Source organism: Anser cygnoides, chromosome 3, assembly GCF_040182565.1.
Source record: "Anser cygnoides isolate HZ-2024a breed goose chromosome 3, Taihu_goose_T2T_genome, whole genome shotgun sequence".
In the NCBI taxonomy this organism is placed as follows: Eukaryota; Metazoa; Chordata; class Aves; order Anseriformes; family Anatidae; genus Anser; species Anser cygnoides.
In genome coordinates this window covers 115,783,182-115,805,476 of record NC_089875.1, presented here as the reverse complement: position 1 = coordinate 115,805,476, position 22,295 = coordinate 115,783,182, and the positions used below count along the sequence as shown (strand labels likewise).

The 22,295-nt window shown below is 44.4% G+C and overlaps 1 protein-coding gene across 8 annotated transcripts in view; it reads right to left on the bottom strand.

The window, feature by feature from the left end:
- Window positions 1-22,295, bottom strand: part of EVA1A (eva-1 homolog A, regulator of programmed cell death) — a 201,607-nt gene that overhangs the window by 101,292 nt on the left and 78,020 nt on the right. For all 8 annotated transcript variants that reach the window (XM_013194549.3, XM_048065714.2, XM_066995032.1 and 5 more), the window contains 2 exons: window positions 16,836-16,988; window positions 151-294 (listed from right to left, as the gene is read on the bottom strand). In XM_013194549.3, coding sequence (XP_013050003.1) covers window positions 151-294; window positions 16,836-16,988 — 297 coding nt within the window. The remainder of the gene's footprint in view (window positions 1-150; window positions 295-16,835; window positions 16,989-22,295) is intronic.

Sequence of the window (22,295 nt, the reverse complement as noted above, 5' to 3'; positions counted from 1 at the left end):
CCTTGTTGACCAAATGAAAATAGCCATCAGCCAACTGGAAGCTCAACCACTTTTTATGCACAATTACAACTCTTGTCATTTTCCGCACACTACTGTTCATTAAACACGTACCCCAATGAGAGTTAAAGTAAGAGCTTTTTTGCAACTCACCACAAGTGTAGATGACATTGAGATGCTTTCGGATGCCAGGGTAACAAGGATCTCCAAATTCATAGGTGCTGGCATATATGCTACAACTTCTTTTCCCATGACAGCGCTTGATCATGAGTTGGAGAGCGGTAGCCGACTGACACTCTACAAGGGAAAAAGGATATCTATTTTTGAATATTCACCCATCCACATAATAAATGCCCTAAGAAAAAATTTACCAGATGTAGACTGTGAGAGCACATACATATGAGCTCTCCGACAGTATTTTAAAATCTTTGTGTTGAAATGAAAAGCTGTATCTGACTCTCAAACACATCTAATTGATTGTAAATTGAAAGGGAATTACCAAAAAGAATAGCGTCAAAACTTCTCCTCATGAGCAGAAGGAAGGCTGTAAATAAAAGATTACTTGTCTTCAAAGGGAAAAGCCTATCCAAAATAAAAATAATTCCTCTTTACCCAGCATTTGTTTTATAAAGTTCTTAAAAGACTCTAAGAGAGGCATCGTCATCCTCATTTTCACAGGTGGAGAAACAGAGCCATAGAAAATGACTGTTTCAGAAAATGACTCTGAACATGAAGAGACTAACAACAGCAGGTCAGTGCAGAGCATGGAAAAAGTCTGAGATCTCAGGAGCTTCATTCCAATGCATTTATCCAGACACGCTACAAGCTTCCCCATAAACTAAGAGACTGTCATAGGAACAGAAAATATGTGGCTATAACATTTACAATATTCATATGGAATTCATGTAGATTTATTTAGCTGATAATGCAACTGATCATAGCAACATGCAAAATTATTAGCAAATTTCCACCTCGTGAGCGTAAGGAAATGATCTTGTTCAGGGAAGGGTAAAACCCCAGTTTGATTTGTGTAAGTAGAATTTTTTCCACGTTTTGCTTGTTTGTAGGCTTTTTTAGCCTACGTTATGTCCAAGAGAGCTGTCTCAAGTCTTCAGTCACCACCTCCGCCCCTCCTTCTGCAGACAGAGGTGGTTAGCGTCCCTGTCTACTGTTGGCAGATGCTGTATTTCCAAGCATAAGGAGGGTTACTGTGAGGTCAAATAATTACAGTTTTACCATCCACCATGCGAGTAGAAATATTCTGTTAATTTTGTTTATTCAATGCAAGAATAAATGTTTGTCAGATCAGGTCTTTAGAATATGCAAAGCTCCATATGTAAATATTTACTCAAGTACTATCTTATAGCAGATTGTTAGCTACTGTTTTCTCATGTAAGACACGGAGGATTTGTACAGACATGCTCTCCAACGTTTTGGTGCTAAACTTGATAGTTTGCTTTCTCTGTCCAAGCAGGCCAGCCACCATGGGAATTTGACAAGGCGATACTTCTTCAACATCAGCCATTGCCAAAAGCAACAGAAAAATGTACAGAGAAAATAATACAATCCCATTTGGTCACTAATCAGGAGGCAGGGAGAGGAAAAAGGGACCCTAAAAGGTATTGAATGCTAGAAAGCAGTACGGTGGTTTCACACCGATGGGCAGCTGAGCACCACCACACTGCTCTCTCACTCCCCCTCCTCAAAAGAACAGGAGGAGAAAATACAATGCAAAAAAATGCTTGTAGGTTGAGATAAGGACAGGGAGATCACACACCATCATGGGCAAAAAAGACTCAGCATAAAGGAGATTAATGTAATTTATTGCCCACTAAATTGTCTCACTAGAGCAGTGAGAACTAACAGCAAACTAAAACCATGTCCCCCCCATCCACCCTCTTCCACCTCCTCCCTATGTGTGGCTCAGGGAATGGGGGCTGCGGTCAGTCCCTGACGCTTTGTCTCCACTTCTCCTTCACGGTCCCTCTCTGCCCCTGCTCCCCGTGGGGTCCCTCCCACGGGATGCCGTCCTTCCCGAACTGAGCCTGCGGGGGCTGCCCACAGGCAGCAGCTCTTCAACAACTGCTCCCACACGGCTCCGTACCACGGGGTCCATCCCCCAGGAGCAAACTGCTCCAGCACGGGGCCCCCACGGGCGGCAGCTCCCCCCAGACCCCCTGCTCCTGCGTGGGCTCCTCTCCACGGGCTGCAGCTCCGGCCCGGGGCCTGCTCCTGCGGGGGCTCTCCATGGGCCGCAGCCTCCTCCAGGCCACATCCACCTGCTCCACCGGGGGCTCCTCCACGGGCTGCAGCGTGGAGATCTGCTCCGTGTGGGACCCATGGGCTGCAGGGGGACAGCCTGCTCCACCAGGGGCCTCTCCACAGGCCGCAGGGGAACTTGTGCTGCCTGCCTGGAGCACCTCCTGCCCTCCTTCTGCACTGACCTGGGGTCTGCAGGGCTGCTTCTCTCACATTTTCTCACCCCTCTCTCCCAGCTGCTGTTGCACAGAAGTTTTTTTTCCCTTTCTTAAATCTGTTCTCCCAGAGAGCCAACCAGCGTTGCTCATGGCTCAGCGCTGGCCAGCGGCAGGTCCCTTTTGGAGCCATCTGGAGCTGGCTCTGATCTGACATGGGGCAGCTGCTGGGCTCTGCTTGCAGAGACCAGCCCTGCAGACCCCTACCAAAACCTTGTCACAATATCCCAATACAGCAGCACAACAACGAAGTAATGACAGACACGGGAAGGCCACAGAAAACTAAGCCCAGAGGGCAACATGTCTTTTTTCTCAAATGAAAGGCAGCTTTTTATTTCACATGCTGCAAATGACAAAAGAACAGGGCCCCATGTGAGCATTTTCATACTGAAACACCCAAACTTCCTTAGGGGATTTTTGATCCATCGAGTGTCAGAAATTCCACTGGAAACATCTGGCATGCAGCAATCCTGCTATATTGTCTTTTGTCAAATGTCCAGTTAGAGAAACTCATCAAATCTAAGCACTGCATAGGATTTCACGGAGGGTGCTTGTTCTTTTTTTTATGTTATTGTTCTCACGCACTCCACAGGGCTGTCTGCACAGGGGCCTCACCCCCAGCACAGGAGCACACCACCTCCGTGGGAGGCTGGAGAATTACCCATGTAGCTCCTATAACTGGTCCTGCGAGGGGCATGACAAGTCTTTTGCATCCATCACCAGAAATGGTCAGACTTTGGGTTCTCCTCCTGTGCGAATGAGCTGTTACAAGTTACAGATTCTGCCTTCCACCATAACAAGCTGGACTGACTCTTCAGGTGCCAGATCTGTAGATTTAGCACACTGAAAATGCTGTTAGTAGCTTTATCTGCCATATGCCCTCATGCTAACATCACTGGTTTTTCTAGCCATCACTAGTGATCACCAGCCCCTTCCCCAGCCCCACCTTCCAATGCAGATGTTGCCTGAGCTATAATATCCAAGCAGAGAGCCATGTAGCTCCATCTGCCAGAGCAGGTCCTGACATTGCAATTCCTATTTGTATTTTAACAGTGACGAGGTCCAGCCTACACTGTTTGGCTAATGTGTTTGCTCTTAAATGGAAACCTACCCTGGCCCATTCCCCAGCCCTGAGGCCAACTGTGTTGGAACAACCCACATCGATGTTATTAAATACTCTTACCTTCCAAAACAGGGTGGTAAAACACAGTGGGAATTGACTCTGTCCTATATACAATCGCAAACCGTCTTCTGTATTGCCTAGGAGAGTGTTGGTTGGGCCAAGGCAACTAACTATGGCATGGACCATGCTACAACTTAACAGAACAGAGGATGTATTTCCAGTGTCCAGGCCCTGGCACTGCTAGTTTACCAGCACACAGGTAGACCCTAGAGAGCCAGCTTCTTACGGCACAGACCAGCCATCCTATTCACTTAACCATCAGTAATGTAATGTTTGACTCTTCGATTGCCAGACTGCTCCAGCTCAACCTGCATTAGCCAAAATGAGCAGAAAGCAAGAGACTCTACATGGTTCAGTTACAGATGAGGACTAAATTCCCTAACATAGGAAGTAGGGAACCAAGATTTAAAAAGCCTCTTTTTTACGGACTTTATAGAAACCTTAATATTGAATATATACCCAGTACAAACATCACCTGTTAGGACTGTATCACATAAACCATACAACAATTTAGTTGGAAGCAATATCTGGGCCTTATCCAGTCCAACCTCCTGCTCAAAGCAGGGACAGCTTTGAAGTTACATCAGGTTACTCAATAATTTGCCCAGGCAAGTTTTGAAAATCTCTGCAGATGAATATTGCCCAACTTCCCTGGGCACCTGTTCCAGGGCTAAACCAATATCCAGGTGAAGAATTTTTTCCTTATATCTAATCAGATTTCCATTGCTGTAACTTGTGTTGATAGCTTTTTTTTTTCTTTTTCTTTTTTTTCATTGTTTTTTTCCTATGCATTTCCAAAAAGTCTTCTATATAGCCAACTATTAGGGAGTAGAAAAACCAGCAATGACATCCCTGCCTGAGCTTTCTCTTCCTGAGACTGAAAAAACTGAGGTCTTTCAGCATTTCCACATATTCTGTGTGCTCCTGCCCCCTGACTATCTTACTCGCTCTTTGCTAGATTCACTGCAGTTTTTCAACATCTCTCTTTATCTGGGGAGCCCCAAACTGAACACTCCAGTACTCCAGACAAGTGGAGTACTGGAGGGCCAAATAGAATGAATAAACCCTCTACTTGATGTGTTTGCCATGTTCTTACTAATACAGTTCAGTATCCATTTAGCCACCGTTGCCACAAGACCTCACCCAACTCACACTCAGCTTGTTGCCCTCCAGGACACCCTGGTCTTTTTTTTCTGCAGAGCTACTTTCTACCCAGCTGGCCCCCAGCCTGCACTGTTGCAGAGGGTTATTCAGGTGCAATTTGCCTTTTCTTAACTTCACAAGGTTTCACAAGGTTTTTCCCTCTGAGGTCCCTACCACTTGCTGTAACAATTGCCATCCAATTTGGTACCACTCACAAACTCTGTCCCATGATCCAAGCCATTACTGAACATCTTAAGCAATATTGGTCTGTGTGTGGTTATTATTGACTTCTTGTAACTGGCTACCAGTTGGACTTCAACAGAGCATTGTGGAGGTTTCTGGTAGAACTTCATTTTCTTGACTCTTGGAGCAAACAGCCACGATCTAGTCAGGTCTTCATTGTTGGCACTGACCTCCAAATCCTAATGAGCACCAAAATCTGGTGAGTGCAGGAATGTCAAAAAGTCATCTCACGAACACAGGCTACAAGAGCCAGCTAAACCCCACTGACAACACCAGGCTCCTGCATGGTAAATCCAAATACTGTTCTCTTCCAGTACTCACAAAAAAAAAAAAAAAAAAAAAAAAAAAGACCCTACAGCTACAGCACAAAAATTGACAAAGTATTCACTTTGAAAACTTCCCTTTGGTCACAGCAGAGAATTTTCCCTGCATACAACTTTTAAGCACAAAAGTCTTGTGATTTCCAGAAACAACAGAGCAAGCAGCCAGCAGTATTCTGAGAGAGAATTATACCTATACTGAAATTAGCTTGGTCTCCCCTCTTTTATTTTGACCTGTCAACTTGTCTGTCCTTCACATAACACATTGTACTGAAAAATGTGACAGCATCATCATAACCTCCAAATGGGACCATCTCCCTCATACACTTCAAGCGATTTGTGATAAGGAGGTCATTCAGTTGGAAGCCAAAATGCCATATTCTAGAAACTTTATTCCCTCACTAATTAGCACAGAAGATGTCAATAATACATCTGAGAGATGGCTGAATGGTAGACAAGGCTACAGCATCCTCATAAATCACAGTCACCACCATGTCATCCACAGCTCTAGAAGTGAAAACCTGGTCTTTTCTTTTACACCCCCACCACCACCCCCTACCCCACCTCCCTCCCCATGTCTCAGGGGTATAAAAACACTCATCATCACTCGTGTTAGCTGTTTTGACATGCATGTAGGTAATTTAACTTCTGAATGTAAACAAGTCCTTAGGGAGCTGGGTTGAAGTGAGATCTTCAGGTATATTGGTACCTTTTCAGGAGGTGATTCCAGGTCAGAAGGCTTCACCTCCAATTACCTATTCCCAGAGCCCAGAGAGGGAATAAAATGGAGATTCTCTTATCCATAAATGAAGCAGTTAGCCTCTCAAAAAGATGCAGGGAAGCCAAGCCCAGCAATGTGGTAGAGCAGAGTTGGGCCACGGTCCCAATTCATGTTTTCCAGACCTTCAGAAGTGGCGCTCTCATTGCACTTGATGGCATGCTCATTTAGGGCAACATTTCCTTTCTTTTCCTGCTTGTTTGCTAAGTGCAAACTGTGTGTGTTATACTAAATACTATCCTGATCCCATGTGTCAGAGACACAGCAAAGGACACTCACAGATGCCAACACCATAACAGTAAGTCTGAAGTAAGTACTGCTAAGCAGAGCAAGGTCCCTGCCAAGAACCTTTTAAAGCCCACAAAGCTCAAATCCCACAGCATAGCAATAAAACTACTTTAAGGCCCCACAGATGATACAGAACCCACTTACACAGGTTGGACCAGAGTTACCCTCTGCTTTCATTAGTCTTGGATTGCTCCAGTACACTGCCTAAGAAGAAATACAATTCCTGGCTACAGTGAAACTTCCACATGTGAAAGTGTTTAAAGATATCAGCTGTGCTTTTGGCATCTGGTATTTCAGACCAAAGTTTGTGTCTGGGGGACAGTGGGATCAGCTCACTTTATCCTCTCTACTCCTGGCCCCACTTTCTAAAAGTTGCACATCCCTCCAGCCTCGCTACTGCTGCGAGGTCGAAGTGAATTCCCTTTCACAGCATTGCTCCACAAAAGCACACTGCTGGGCAGCTTCATTTCACAACTGTTAGTCTAAGCCCTCGATAGGCAATTCATCTTACCGGTTCAATTTAGTATTCCAGGACTGCTAGGCTGATATTACTCCCTCATCTACTGTCTTTATCAGCCCAACATCTGACAGGGTAAAACCCAAATCAGATGGCACCAAAGCCATGCTGGAGGATTTTACCAGCTGCAGCTTGCACACAGCACTGGCTTTAATACTAGAATCAATCTCGGTGATGTAATGTCCATATCATCAAGCTCACCACAATGAATGGGTTTTAGTCGGTTTAAGGCTGCTTCCCAGCATGAGTATTTCTTTATTACCTCTTCCTGGTGACAAAAACAAATTGGAGCCAATGCCTATTAATCACATCCGTTACTTTGGTTACTCACTGTTACTTGTTTTTCTCCAACAAGGGTGACACATCCAAATCTGAAAGCCAAGCCATACGTTGCTGTTTTTGATTGCAAAACCTATCTGGGTTCGAAAGAATGTTTCCAAACAGTTTAATTTTTGCACTATGGTAACTCTTAGATGCTCCGGTGGAGATCAGGACCTCTTCCAAGGCAGCAGTCATCACAGATGGATCCCCAGATGTAGACACCTTTTTTGAGACGTGTGACTAATTGTGCACCGAAGCTGGGCACGTGCCAGCTGCCCAAGAACATCTGTGCATTTGTTAATCTCATGATCAGACTGATCAGCTACATCCATGTGCAGCCTGCAAAGGCAGGCTCCTGAGCTGATGAAGCAAGCTTTCCAGAGCAAGCAGGACCGTGTACACCTGAATGTGCTAATAAATTAGCATGCTGTAAGGCTGTAAGGCAGTGGGTTTTTCCCACAGGCTGCCCAAGGGCCTAGAAAGGCAGCAGGGAATGGAACACGCCTCCATTGACCCTTCTGGCAGAATAAAGAGTAAATAATTCTTCACAGACCTGAGGATCATGGGCTAGCACAACATTTTCAATCTCTCGCTGCTTGCTGCAATAATTACTCTTTCACCTGAGCATCATATCAGCTTTATGTCAGTGATCTTGATAGCCCTGATTGCATATTGGCCCTTTATGCCCTCACTTCACATAAGAATCACGTGTGTGCACTTGAAAAAAAGAAGAATTGAGCCTGAGAAGAAACCTCTACCCACTTGTCAGAGGAAGCATTCCCTGAGTCGGTGAATTTAGCACAAAAATTGGAGCACTCATTCTACTTTTTCAATAAACAAAACACAGTATAAGATCTTGAAGTATCAGGACCAAATGACTAGCTATAAATGAAGGCTTCAGAAAGAGAATCACAGCCCAAGATACTATTTCCAGGAGTGCATGCGAAGTGATGAGGAACTGGAACATGACTAGTGGTGCCTGATCAAGAGACGAATTCTGAAGCGCACACGGGCTCAGTGATGCTTTGGCTGCCTCAGGAGCAGACCTACAGCTGGAATTAAAATGGTCAGCAGAACCCTAGCTGTCCTCACTGCCTTTTGAGGAGCAGGTGAAAGGAATGAGCTAAGGCATATATTCCCTTGAGGGAAGTCATTCACAAGCAAGTGACAGCTCTAGGAGGAAATGCCTCCCAGGCAAAGGACGTGATTTCTCTCTGAAACATGCAGTAAGATTTCTTGCTAAAGGATAAAACAGGAAAAGTTACTTGCTGAGAGCTCTGAAGCAGGGAGGACAGAATGAAAGATGGAAGACGTGGAGGTCAAATAACTAAAGAGAGAAATCTGATTCCTGCAAAAAAATACTGACAGAGGTCTGAATCAGCACTGTGGTTACACACTTATCTGCCAAAAGAGAAAACAAACTTCAGCAGATGGGAAAGAAGGATGTAAGTAGGAGGAAAGTAACTCCAGTGTTGCAGGTGAGGCTGCTGCCTAGACTCCTTCCTGGAAAACCAAGGAACAACTCAGAACTGCCTCATTCAGTTGGTCGTCTTCATGGAGTACTGATGAGCCAGCCCGCACAACGTGCTGTATATCAACTCCCAGGCATTTTCAGCTTAGCCCATGCCCATTAAGTTTGATGTTCTTTTTAAACCCAGTGCAGAAAAATGGTAAATAAAGATGGGCTTTGTCCCATTTCCCTCTACAATAAGCAGCCCGGGTGGCTGATTTGTATCAGTGAGGCACTGTTGGCACAGTTTCAGATGGGGGCAACAAAGATAAACTGAATTTCTCTGTATAGAGGCATACATTCCTCTATAAAGGACACAAGAAGTGAGTTAGATTTAGAAACAAAGGGAATGTGGGAAAACAAGGAGAAAACCAAGCCACAGATACGAGACCTTAAGACCAACCAATGTGAAGACCAGTAGAAACAAAAGACTGCCCTTAAGGAAAAAAGAAGCAGAAGTAGATGTCTAAAGAGGAAAGCTCAGGAAGTGGAGATTCAAAATGATGAAGAGGCTGTTGTTTTGGAAGCCAGAACAATAGATTTCAAAAAACATGGACAGTAAATCTGTTCCAAATGCAAGAAAACCCTCTTCAAGTAGGAAATAAAAGAGAACAATTTGTTGGAAGAGATGGTTAAAAGCATTTCTGAGCTGTAAGCAGGGGCTCAAGATCATTTTTGCTGGATAGGGCACTGGAATGTGGAAGAGGGTTTGTGGACAGGATTGCTGGGGAAGTAACACAGGGGTTTTGGCCCACATATTAGCTCTGGCTTCCCAGGTTCCTGCTGCCCAGGGACGTCTGAGCACCATCTGATGTGGTACAGAACAGAGTCAGAGAGATGCTCCAGCATCTCATGGTCCACACCGAGGCCAAGAAGAGTCTACCTCCTCAACAGCATCAAGCCTAGCCTGACATCTCCTCTTCTGTGAGCTTCTATAAGTTTCAGGGACTTTTTATTTCGTTTCTGTTCCTGTGGTATTTGGTACTTTGGTAGCACATTGAGCTGGGTTTCTGATATACATTGTCATCATCGTTATTACAAATAGTAGTAGGGAAATGCACATTGGTGCAGCTGGATATAATATCTGTCTTGCACAATGTCACTGAAAACAGCTGGCTAAAAAGATCTACATCCAAACCTTAGAAGGATGTGCTAACAAGGCCATTTTTACAATAAAAAATACATTTTAATCAAAGAGAGAGAAAAATTACTCACCACACACTTCATAAAACTTTGGAAACTTGAGCAATAGGCCAGAAAAGAGAAATTATCTTTTAAAAAAAAGAACTTTAATTACATCTAAAGACTGCAACTGAAAGATCCATTGCAGGCTTAATTACAGATGCCGTTATTACATTTAGAAGCATTTGGTTTATTAAAGTGATCTCAAATCATCTTATCACCTTTGTAGCTGGAACCAGCACTCATATAAAACATGTGAGGCTCCAGTTTTGCAGAGACTGACGCGGAGTGTGTGAAGTTGAGCAAATTAATAACGTTTTGCAGGTTTGGGAGTTACAGTGAGAATCTGAGGACAGCAACAAACTTGGCTCCAAGAAGTCTCAGAGAACAAAGAAATTTGGGTCTGGCAACGACAGTAAAATTTTATTATTTAATTTGCAGCAGAAAACGGTTGATTGTGGGCCATAAGGCATTCAAGATACAAAGCAAAGAAGCTAACAGCTCCTGCTTCAGCCAGTAGAAGATAGGGTCAGTGTATACAGTGCAGCTACTGCTCTGTGAAGACCCTCAGTTTTTCTGTCCTTCCTATTCACTACTGCCCAACAATTTTCCTGCACATGGGCACACTTCAAAAAGTGCCTACATCTATGCTGAAGCAAGATCTAAACTTCGGAAGCTGTGGGACTGGCCCATCTTTTTTAAAAGACTACCCAGCTGACACAATCTGCAAGTCATTTCTTGCCCTTGCTTCCTAAAATAAAGCACGGCATGCCTGCAGCCTCACAGGTTTCACATTACCTTTGTTTCTCAGGCTCAGCATTCACCATCATGGTAATTTTGTCATATTCTTGACTGACATCTGAATTATTGTAAAAGGAACTTCATCAGTTCTGAACAAGTTACACTGGTTTTCATGCAGAGTAACTCCATGGAAATACATCGAAATGTTACAGATTTGTATCTCCGAAGTTCTTCCCTTTTATTTTTAGGAGTATATTCTGAATTTGCTTTTAGCTAATGCTAGGGCAACAGACGTCTTTTGTAAGATTGGTTACTAAGTAAGTTTATCATCCTGAAGGTGTTAGAAACACCCACTTTAATTCCCCAAATATCATATGAATATCAACACAGAGCCTGCTAGTGCTATTTAAATTACAACTTTCAGAATTGTTATTTACAATCATTGCATGGGGTCATATACTCCACTGTAAACATTTTTTTAAAACCCAGTTGAACTTTGGCTTTGAGAAGGATCTTGCCCAGAAGCAAATTCGAATGGCTTTTTTTTCTTTTTATTTTATTTTTAAACAGTAATTGTGTGCAAATAAAAAACAACTCCATATAAATAATTTTTATGACTATGGAATCCAACAATAGTTTGAGTTTTTTAGAAACAGTTGTAAAGTGATTTTAATTACCTCCTGGTGTTTTGAAACAAGAAGTGAAACACTCAAACTATCTAAAAAATGAAAAATAAGTTTCTGAAAGCAGGCTTTGTCTCACTTTAACTTTGCATTCTAAATGGGATTTTTATTTCATTTTAGATTTAATTGGGTATTATATGTGAATTAAACAGCAACTGATATTTATTTAGCCTTCAAATTTGGGTACTTGTGGGTTTTTTTACATACAAACAGATTCGCCTCTAAAAACATGTTCTTAATCATCAACTGTACACATAATTAAGCAGTTTCTGCCCTGAACATAAATCAAACATGCATAGAGGGAGTCCCACCTATGTGAAGGCACCCTCTGGGAGCCTGGCGGGCACCTTAGGAAAGAAAGCCAGAGTCCAATTCTCTCCCACACGTGCTGCTCATCCCACAAAGCCAGCGTTCCAGCCGTGTCATCTCCTGCATGGTGAAAGGCCATAGCCCAAGAGCATTTCAGCCACAAACACCCAGATCTGCTAAAGGATAGCTGAGTTACGTGGCATTACCTGATCAGCATAGATTTCCGTAGATACCCCAGTCTTCTGCCATGCCGATCCCCCGCTGCCTGCCCCATCAGTGCCAGTGGTCTCGATTCCTCATCACCTCACCTCCACAGCTTGGAGGTCTTTTATTTTTAAGTATTTCACTTAAGACCTAGTTTAGAGCACAGCCACGGACTTGTACTGACAGAAATATAGGGTGGAATATGTCTTGGTAAAGAGGAAGAGAGACAAAAATGCATGGCTGGAGGGGCAGTAGTCTCTTAAAACTAGCTCTAGTGTTGGCAAGAATATAATGTACCATGGATTAAAATGATTTTTTTATTGTATGTATTTCATACTTACAGGCTAGATCTGATCACAGATAAACAAACTAGAAGGATCTATTATTTATATGGTATAATAAATATTTATATGATGTTCTGTGAAAGCTCCGGTGCAAGTCATATATACATCTGCCTTAAGAGGAGGAAATCAAAACAAACTGGGTTGAATCACCTTCTGTCACTGCATTAAAATGAAAAATGCCAGGGAATGAGCACCTAAAGCACAGGCTTATTCACTGAAATCATTTCTCTGCTCTTTCCTTATCAGATCCAGTGAGTTTGAGAGAGCCACTTCCATCTGAGTTTCCTCAGGGCTTTGTAAACACATCCATTTTCTCTCTACGGAGGCACAGGAGAGAACCTGCATGTTAGGTGACAAAGACATTTAATTTCTCAGCAGACTACTCAGTTTAACCCACACACCACGACCTTAAGTTGGGCTTTGGAGCTACAGTTCCTGCAATCTTGTGTCAAGTCAGAAACCAAGCCCAGATTCCTGCTACCCAGATGAGAGTGAGATTGCTGTGGGCTCTTTGTACAGCTGATGGAGAAAGACAGGGTCTGTGAGAAGGAGACCTGGATCCTGATGTTAGAGGTGAGCTGGGCATGTCCGTCTTATTCCCTGTGGTTCGTGGGCTAGTTACTATAAAAATACATGTGGACATGTCAGGTGCACTGAATATGATGAAGGATATTGCTCCACTAAATCATAAGAAGGGTAATTGTTTTACATCCGAGTTCTTCCTCTTTAGTTTCCTAATTAGATCATTACCTTGCACTCAGATACAAGTAGGAAAAGTCCATTTTTAAATCAGCTTCCCTTGGTATAAACAAGTCAGAGATGCAGGCAGAGGCAGCTGCAAACAGCATGATAAAGGGGCAGAGGGCTCGCTGGATATTAATGGCTTGTTGCTTGCAAATAACCCTTTCCCCAGAGACCTCCCTATGCTCTGCGTATTGTCTCTGCACAAGCTGGCAGCAAAGTGGAGGGTTTATTAAAAGAGTTACAAACAAGGTCACATTCCTTTAGGAGCTTCTCAGAGTTCCCAAGGCACTCAAGGAGGGGTCCAGCTGTTTGCAGGGGTTTCCCATTACGGTCAGAGACACAAGTTTCAGCACGTTTCCGCTGAAAAGGAGATCCTGGCAGTTTTTCTCTTTAACATGACAGGGATAGGATGGAGTCCTTCACAGTAACTTTCCCTTCTCAGATGCTAAGCACATTCGTGTAGACGTGGACAGAAAGCATGTGTTTGGCAGGGCATGGTGTGCGATGTCTGACTCGGGGATCCCACACTACTCAAAAGCAGCACAAGGGTGGCTGGGTTGTGCAGGTGTTAAAGGGCTGCAATGCCTTAATGCCTCAAACCACTCCAGCCAAATACCCAACGTACCTCATGTCTCTGCAGAATCCAAGGAACTCACTTTGAAGTGGATTTTATCTCCTCAACACTCCTACAGGGGTACATGATCTTGTTTTTCAAGGCAGAAGCAACAAAAATTGAATGATTTGTCCCATTTTCTTGTGAAAGAGTCAGAAATATATACAATGCTCTATTAGGCCAACCCTCCTCCTCATCTCTCAGTTTAAGTCTCATCTGTAGAAGATGCAGATTTCTAAATTCAACCCAAATGTGCATTTTGTTCAGAAAAAAAAAAAAATGGAATAACATTTTCTGAACTGCTTTTCATCATGAGAGGAAGATAGCCTTCCCCACCTCTGGGGCAAGTACGAGTTCTCCACTCATCAGTAACTCGTGCTGCCTGAATAAAACTAAACACTGCAAACTTGTCCAGGACCTGCTTCCCAGGGAAAGGCGCTTTGCCAAGGCTCAGGAGTGACACAAATCATCAGTCCCGTGAAATTCAAACAGAATAAATCTTCCCTGTGCAGAACGTGGCTGGGTTCTGCCTTACGGGAACTGGATGCTGCCACAGAGTCTGAGTCACAGCCGTGTTTGTAAGATCAGCTCCTCGCAAATGTTTGGGATCAAAGGCTGTCACGGAGCAACCCTCTCCGTATCGCGGGGCTGTGGAAACGTGCAGAGAAATGTTCTCTTGCTGGGGAAAGCTTTGATTTATGAGCTGTGGCGCTTTCACCTACTCCTGAAGGAACAGAGTTGCCTGCTGGGCTAGGCAAGCCGGTGGCAGGAGCACGATTTCTGGAGCAGGTTGGGGGACTCTGCACGCCGCTCCCACAACTGCTAGTGGCAGCTGGGAGCGCAGCCCCCTCACTTTGGTGCTGCAAATGTATGCATGCCTATTATTTCTTGCAGCGCGCCGTGGGGAAGCACGGTGTGAATGTGCTTTTTGCTGATTTGGGTTGCAGATGGATCCTACACCGGTTCCTCCTGTGGGGCCAATAGAGGAGTGATAACCACAGCCACCTCCCCTCTCCCCGCATCGCTGGAGCTCTGTCCCATTGGGTCAGCTCCCAAAAGATAGATGAAGGTAGGGCACGCTGACGATAAGCAGAGACTGCCTGCAGCACTGGCAGTGTCACCCCGAGGAGATCAGCCAGCTACTGCTGAACACTTAGCAGACCTGGACAAACACCCTCAGATGCGGCTGGGAATTGAGAAATGGTGTATGGAGAGCTGAAAGACCACCAGCCCACTCGCAGCGATTTACCTCACACATACACACACCCTGCACCTCTCATCCCCAGCCCAGCAGGGCATGCAGCGAGCCACTGTCCCAGAAATATTTCCCATCCCTTTGCAGTTATGTAGGCAAAGCATACCTGTCCATCCTCCACCAGCTCCCCCAGCAGCACTGGGCTGACTTAACAGATACCCGAGACTGCAGCAACTCCAAACACGCAGAGAGTTTCTCCTCTCTGACAACCTAATCATTTTTAGAGTAAGCCCACAGCTTAAAACCCTGCACTGGTTTCCATTTAAGAGCTGACACTGGAGGAAGTAGCAGTGCTGGGATGAGTACACATCTCAGTAGCAGGCTGCATGCTACACTTTAGGACCCAACACCTTATTTCCTTGGGCAAACATCACACTTTGTAGAGTGGCCGTGCAGCCCTGCTTCATACTTTGAAGCTGCTTGTTCTCCTAGCCACAGCTTTGCTCTCTGAGCAACACTGTCTTCCATCCCATTTTCTAGTTTCTCAGCCAGTACGAGTTTCAGGACTTTGCACTTGGGCAGAGAAGAGGAAAACATTACCTTTTGTGACTTTGATTCAAAATTAAAAGTTTTGCTCCATGCTGACATTCAAGTGCAGGTCCCAATGCTCATATTTTGTCACCAGTGTGTGCCTCTTTCCCCACGCTCAGCAAGGACAAAGGAGGGGTGGTGTGCTCAGGTGTACACTAGAAACCCATCAAGTTTCGCTGACTTGGCAAGTTATCATCCAGCAACAGAACCACCGTCACACCAGTGTGCACACTCTTAGGCCATCCCAAAAACCACAAGAAGGATGTCTAGGTTAACCTGTCAAACGTATCTGCTTCGGCTTCTGCTCTCTGGAAACTGGGGGACAACAGGAGCACATCCAGAGACGTATGTCATCTCAGAAGATGGGAGGTAACTTGTTAAAGGACCACGACCCTCCTGACACATGACCGAACCATGGCAAAGAGCAGAAGAAACTGAATTACTCCACTACGCTGCAATGCTCAGATTTTTGCAGTTACACAACTAAGGCACTCATCCTACTGCGCAAATAACTCAACTGGCCCGACTCCACCTGTGGTCTCCTATTGACACCCATAATCTGCGTATCATATTTCCAAGCAGCCACTTCACATGCTTCCATGTGAATAACTTTTAACTCCTTAAGGGCACAGGATTAGCAGCTGGGAAGCCAAAGATCTCCAGATACAGCTGAACAGATACCAGCACAGGTAATAGCAGCCCCTCAAGCTTCCCTGTGCAGCCCCTTCTGAAGTCCTTCCCCCTCCAGAGGCAATTCCTTCAGGAAAGGGGTTAATCCCCTCTTACCTCTGCAGAAAAAGACAGTGAGGAATGCTGACCACAGGATTTTTCACTGCGGACATATGGTCTCTCTGACACTGCCCGAAACACTAAAGCTCATTTCACGTTGGCTCAAGAACAGACAGTTCTAGTGAATGTTTTGAAGTTTATCAATCTTTAGCATATGAATGTGAGAGACTACGATAGCCTGGGAGTAAAGAAGTTACTTGAAGGCACTGTAAGTCAACCGTAACATGATGCAACTTAACAGCTTGCTTTTCGAATTTTCACCCCTTGATTTAACTTTTATTAAAGTTTAAATGTGATGTCAAGACTTGACTTAGCCACAGGTGGTCCGTGACATCTGCTGATAATACACACCTCCACAGAGGGTACGGACCACCAGGAGGGCAGAAAATTGAACAAGAAACTCAAGTGTATAGTCCAACAGAGATCTGCCAAAAATCTGAAGCGTGCTTACTTGGCTAGGGCATCCATCTGAACCTCAGTTTGGTGCTCATGAGGAAGTTCACCCCTGGCTAACAAAGTACCACACATCAGGAGCACCGCAGTGGCAGGTTGCATGTGCCAGTCCTGCCTTTCCTGCCTGGGATCTGCGCCAGCAGCACGTGATGGCAGTAAACGAAACCACCCTGCCCAGCTCAGTGTGCTCTGTCGAGCCATTCCCCTGCTTACCAATCATGGGCATCCCTAGGTTTTGGTATGGGCACTCCAGGCTGCCTCCTTGCGTCCTTCCAAAGACAGCAGAGTAAATGGCTATCACCATGCTCTTCTTACAGCTCAGCCGCAGCTTGTCGTCTTCACAGGCTACTTTACTCTTGTACTCGTCTAGAAGGAAACAAACACTTAATTACTCAGCTGATCCAGAGGCAGGCACCCAGCATGAAGGGAGCCTTATCACCTCCCCATGGTGTGAACTTGTCGGAGGCAGCAGTGATTTTGTGCATACGTCCAGAGGTGCACATCAGCTGCCTTACAACTGCATTTGCTAGAGTAGCAGTGATCATTTGCATTATGCATTCTCTCTCTGGCATTAACAGCACATTTAATGAATGTTGTTTAATCTAGCCCATGCAAGTTCCAGTAAATAGCCAATAATTTCATTTTGCAGGCATGTAAGTGAGGCATGGCAATTGAGTGATTTCCCCATGGTGATATTAGAAGTCTGTGGCACAGGAAGGTAAAGGCACAACTTTAGGCACTTTACTCATCCACAGATCAGCACTTCATGTGCCAAGTGTTCATTCTGCATTCTGCCTCCCAAATCCTTCCTGAAATGGACAATCCAAACCACGAAATCCACTCTTGCTTTCGTAAGCCTGGTACACACAGAGCAGTCACTCAGTTTACATCTGTCAAAGAGACTAGGCAATTATTTCACAAGAAATCACAACGTTCCCTTCTCTTTGCTATTATTATCTGTATTATGGGAACCCCTAGAGGTCCCAACCTAGAATAGGTCCTCCCCACGTACATCTGCCAACACACCACAGAAGATAAACACTGATTTGAAGAGCTGAGTCTTAATAGCTAGACACCTACAAGTGGGCAAAAAACAGGCAAAGAAAACTGATGTGGCATGTCTAAGGTCACCCCAGCTGACCCAGGGCACAGCCACGAATATAACTTCAACCTCCCCAGTCTCAGTAGTGTCTTTCCATTTGATTACATTATTTACCATTAGAAATGTAGCCACAACAGGCCAAAGACTGCTCTCCAGCCCCAAGGCCAGCTAGTATAGCTCACCTTGCATTCACACAGAAAAACTCCTCCATTCCTCCCCACTGCAAGGTGCAGCATCCAAATCACCTAATGGGAAGGGTCCCTGACCCTTGGCAACCTCCCTGCCATGATCAATCTTCATCTGAAATGCTGCTGGTTGTCCCAGGTCAAAACTGGGCCACAAAGCATGCTAATGACTAAACAGTGTAGGTAATCATCATCCAGTGCTTGTAGCTGCCCCTGGCCCTGTATTTAGCATAGACACAGCTTTTGTCTCTCCATGTCACTGTTTCTCTAGGCCTGATATCACCACTATTAAATATAAACATATATATATACGTATATGTGTGTGTGAAGATTTCTGCAAAATCCATATGTATCAAACTACTTAGTAACTGAGAATGCAAGATAATAATTGCATTACAGTTTAATACTTCAGTGTTTATACTATGGCAGCTGTGACATAATGGGACATTTTTGACTGTATTGTAACTGTAAGTCCAAGAACCATTTCTTCCTAATGGGAGCTGGACAGAAATGTTCCACCAAAGTTGAATCACAGAAGAATTTAGGTTGGAAGACTCCTCAGGACACCATCTGGTTTAACTCCTGCTAACAGCAGGGCTAATTTCTGCATTTGATTATTTTTTTTCAGAAGAAACTACATGAAGGAAAGACATATTATACCAAAACAGACACATGATGATTTAAAAGAAATGTCTGAGAATAAATGACTCCTTATGCTCAGCTTGGAAATTCCTACTACAAGCTAAAAAACAGCCCCATCAAAATATCCTATTACCTGGTGATCAGAGCATCCACCAGAGCATAGAAACCAGTCACAGATCAGGTGACAATCTTAACCCTAGACACTAGTTATTTGGGTATGCAATCTTCCTTCTCCCTCATCAGCCTTGTACAAAAATCTCTGAAAAAAAAATAGTTTTCATCCCACTGCAGAAAAACTTTCAAACCTCCAAAATATTTATGTACGGGAAAACACTTTCTCATCCAGCTCTACTCCCTGTAGATGAAGACAGACTAAAGACCTAGCTCATGGAGAGAATATGACTGTTTGAAGAACATGCATCCCTCAATAATATCTGTAGTGACAAATCCATGACCAGTTCAGTGTGCAGAACAGACACAGGGCAGGAATAGAAGCTCTTTTTAACAATAGAGCTCTTTTTAACATCAATAGAAGCTCAACATCAGAGTATGCACAGAAAGGGGATACCTCATACAGACGTAAAGAATCAGTCAGCCCATATTATCTGTGTAGGTATTTCAGCCACTATCACCACGAGGAAATCTGAATAATATAATGAATACACTGAGTTATCTTCATCTCTAGGACTTTTGTTTCTTCTGGGAGGGAAATGGGACCAGAGCTTTAACGTGGATATACAGTGTTGAACCTAGCAGAGTATAACAGAATTTTATAGACTTAAAAAACATGGTCTCAAGCTAAAAGAACAAGGGCATAAAACAGTGCAATAGGACAAGCTATATACAGTTAAACCAATGCCACAGAAAGGGAAAATACTTGTGACTGGCTGAAGCGGCTGAAATATGAAATAGTTGATTAACTTTAGAAAAAGATCAATTTTGATGTCTCTAAAGAGCACATGCCATGGTCCCCTGTGAGGGTCTTATTTCTTACAAGGCAGTAACTCAATTTCCTCTTCTGATTTGGTTATTATTAGCTACTTCTCCCAATTATCAAGTATAACTGATTGCTTTACCACATGTCTTGTGGACCCATATAAGGTCTTTAACATACTGATTAAATGGTGTTGACTGTTCAAAGTCAGACCTTGCCATTTGTAAACTTCACTGGAATTCCATGCAGTGAGTATTGCACCTTCCCAAGAAGCCACTGGGATGCATGGCCATTCACATCTCTGCTGACAGCCAGCACCAAAGCTCTGCCTCTCACATTTGTAGTTCTTACCCTTGGAGCTGCTCCAGGAAATCATGTTGAGAGCTGGTGAGGGAAGCTGCCTGAAGGATGGCTCAAAATATGGAACCAGGGCAGTGAGTCTGACCATGCACTCCCTGGGGACTAGTGCAGTTTATGGGTGATGTGCTGCTGGCACGCTGCAGTGTGGAGTCAGAGGGCTGTGCCATCTGAAAGAGATGCCACCTCCTTGTGGTCACTGACTTCTGCCTTAGGAAACACCTAGCGGAGCTGCGGGTTACCAGGGTCATGAATGCTTGATTCTGGATGAGTCCAGGCAGGTTAGGAATGCAGTCGCCTGGGCTGTCACTGATGAAAAACACAGCTTTCTTAAAAGTTAGAATGAAAGAAGAAAAAATAAAGGATGAAGTACACAGTGGTATTTCAGACTCCCCAAAATTTCCCATAAGCTTGATCATTGGAGAACGGATGCTCTCAGTGTTTCAGCGCAACCTGATAGAAATTCGGATAAACAAACTGATAGAAAGTGATGTTACAGAGGACACAAGCCTCTGAAAGCATTTTCTGCTTCATAGCATTGCCACCTCCGTCTTAGCCAGGATGAACTAAAGCCAGCTGTCTTTCATCCAGACACTGATGGCTCCCAGGCATTGGGCAATGGTAAGGACTGTGATTGATGCAAAGAAAATAGAGAGCTAAGCATCACCCATACATTTACTGGTACTTCAGCCCATAATAGCCTTATATAAATATTGAAAAGTATTGAGGCAGCGTAAGTGACATAAGAGATCTGGGACTGGGAATGAATCTGCATTTTTCTCTCTCACTCTCCCAAGCAGAACTGGCCTCCTACAGATCAGTCACAATCTGGTCCTAAGCCTGCCCTAACTGTTACAGTCTGGATATAATTCAGTCCAAATGCAAACATTTGTATTAGTGGGTTTCATGTTTCACCCTGAAAAATTAAACACGCTTAAATGGCCTAGGAAAGGTGGCAGTGATATTCAGCAAATGGCTTACTCAACTCTAATCCCCCGTGCAGTCATTTGTAGGGCAACAGAGATTTACCATGATTAAGATATTTGCTAAGGATAATATCCCTTTTATTACTGCCTGTTTTCAGAGACACTGGCTTAAATATAACTCGACAGAGAGAAACCAAGGAGGGAACAGCTGCAGGCTTTTCTAGACACGTTTTAAAGGTCAATATATGACATGATTATAACATAGCTAGAACAATCGAGGGAAAACAATTAGAAATGTTTCTAATGGAAAAATTGGCTCTCTCAGACAGCAAAGAGAACAAGACCCATTGTAATTACAGGATGTGTACAAGAATACTAAAATATTGACCTGTAGTAAATAAATTTACCAAGTGACTTAATGACATTTTCATCTATGGTCCATGAAAATTTTCTGAATGATCATGATTGGGAAGCTCAAAACTAAATTCATTTGGCTCAGTCTCTGAAAGATCTTAGAGATAAAAGTTTCTAAAATGATTTTGCATCTAACAAACTGATGGAATGCCTTGTCTAAAATTATATTTTTAAACAGAACTAGCAGTGGAAAAAAATTAGGAAATTTTGCTGATTAACACATGCATGGTTCACATAATCAGTGCATAATAGTTGACCTATTTCCCAGATCAAAGAGCTGGAAAAACATGGAAAAAGAAATCTGTCTTCCTCACAAACTCCTGAAGGATTTAAATCTCAGAATTAGGATCTGAACAAAGACATTCTGTAGGAAATATAGATAGTCTTGCCCAATTCTTTCAGCTCAGGATTGTTTCCTATAGAAGTCTCCTACTTAGTTTATAACCGCTAAATTAGTGAGACTGTACCCAAGATGCCACTTCAGAACTGAACTGCTTGTATTGGGCTTACATGGCAAGGATTTGGCTACAGGTGCGTGCGGCCTCTGTGAGCAGATCCTAGAAGCTGCCCCTTGTCAGATCTGAGGGACCAAAAGGGAGTCCCTCCGAAAGTCCCTGCCGCTGGCCAGAACCGAGCCGTGAGCAATCCTATGTGCACCTCTGGGAGAGCAGATTTTAAAAAGGGAAAAAAACTGCTGTGCAACAGCAACTGTGAGTGAGAAATGTGAGAGAACCAGCCCTCGCAGATCCCAGGGGCAGTACAGGAGGGCAGGAGGTGCTCCAGGCAGGCAGCACAAGTTCCCCTGCGGCCTGTGCAGAGGCCCCTGGTGGAGCAGGCTGTCCCCCTGCAGCCCATGGGTCCCACACGGAGCAGATCTCCACGCTGCAGCCCGTGGAGGAGCCCCCGGTGGAGCAGGTGGATGTGGCCTGGAGGAGGCTGCGGCCCATGGAGAGCCCCCGCAGGAGCAGGCCCCGGGCCGGAGCTGCAGCCCGTGGAGAGGAGCCCACGCAGGAGCAGGGGGTCTGGGGGGAGCTGCCGCCCGTGGGGGCCCCGTGCTGGAGCAGTTTGCTCCTGGGGGATGGACCCCGTGGTACGGAGCCGTGTGGGAGCAGT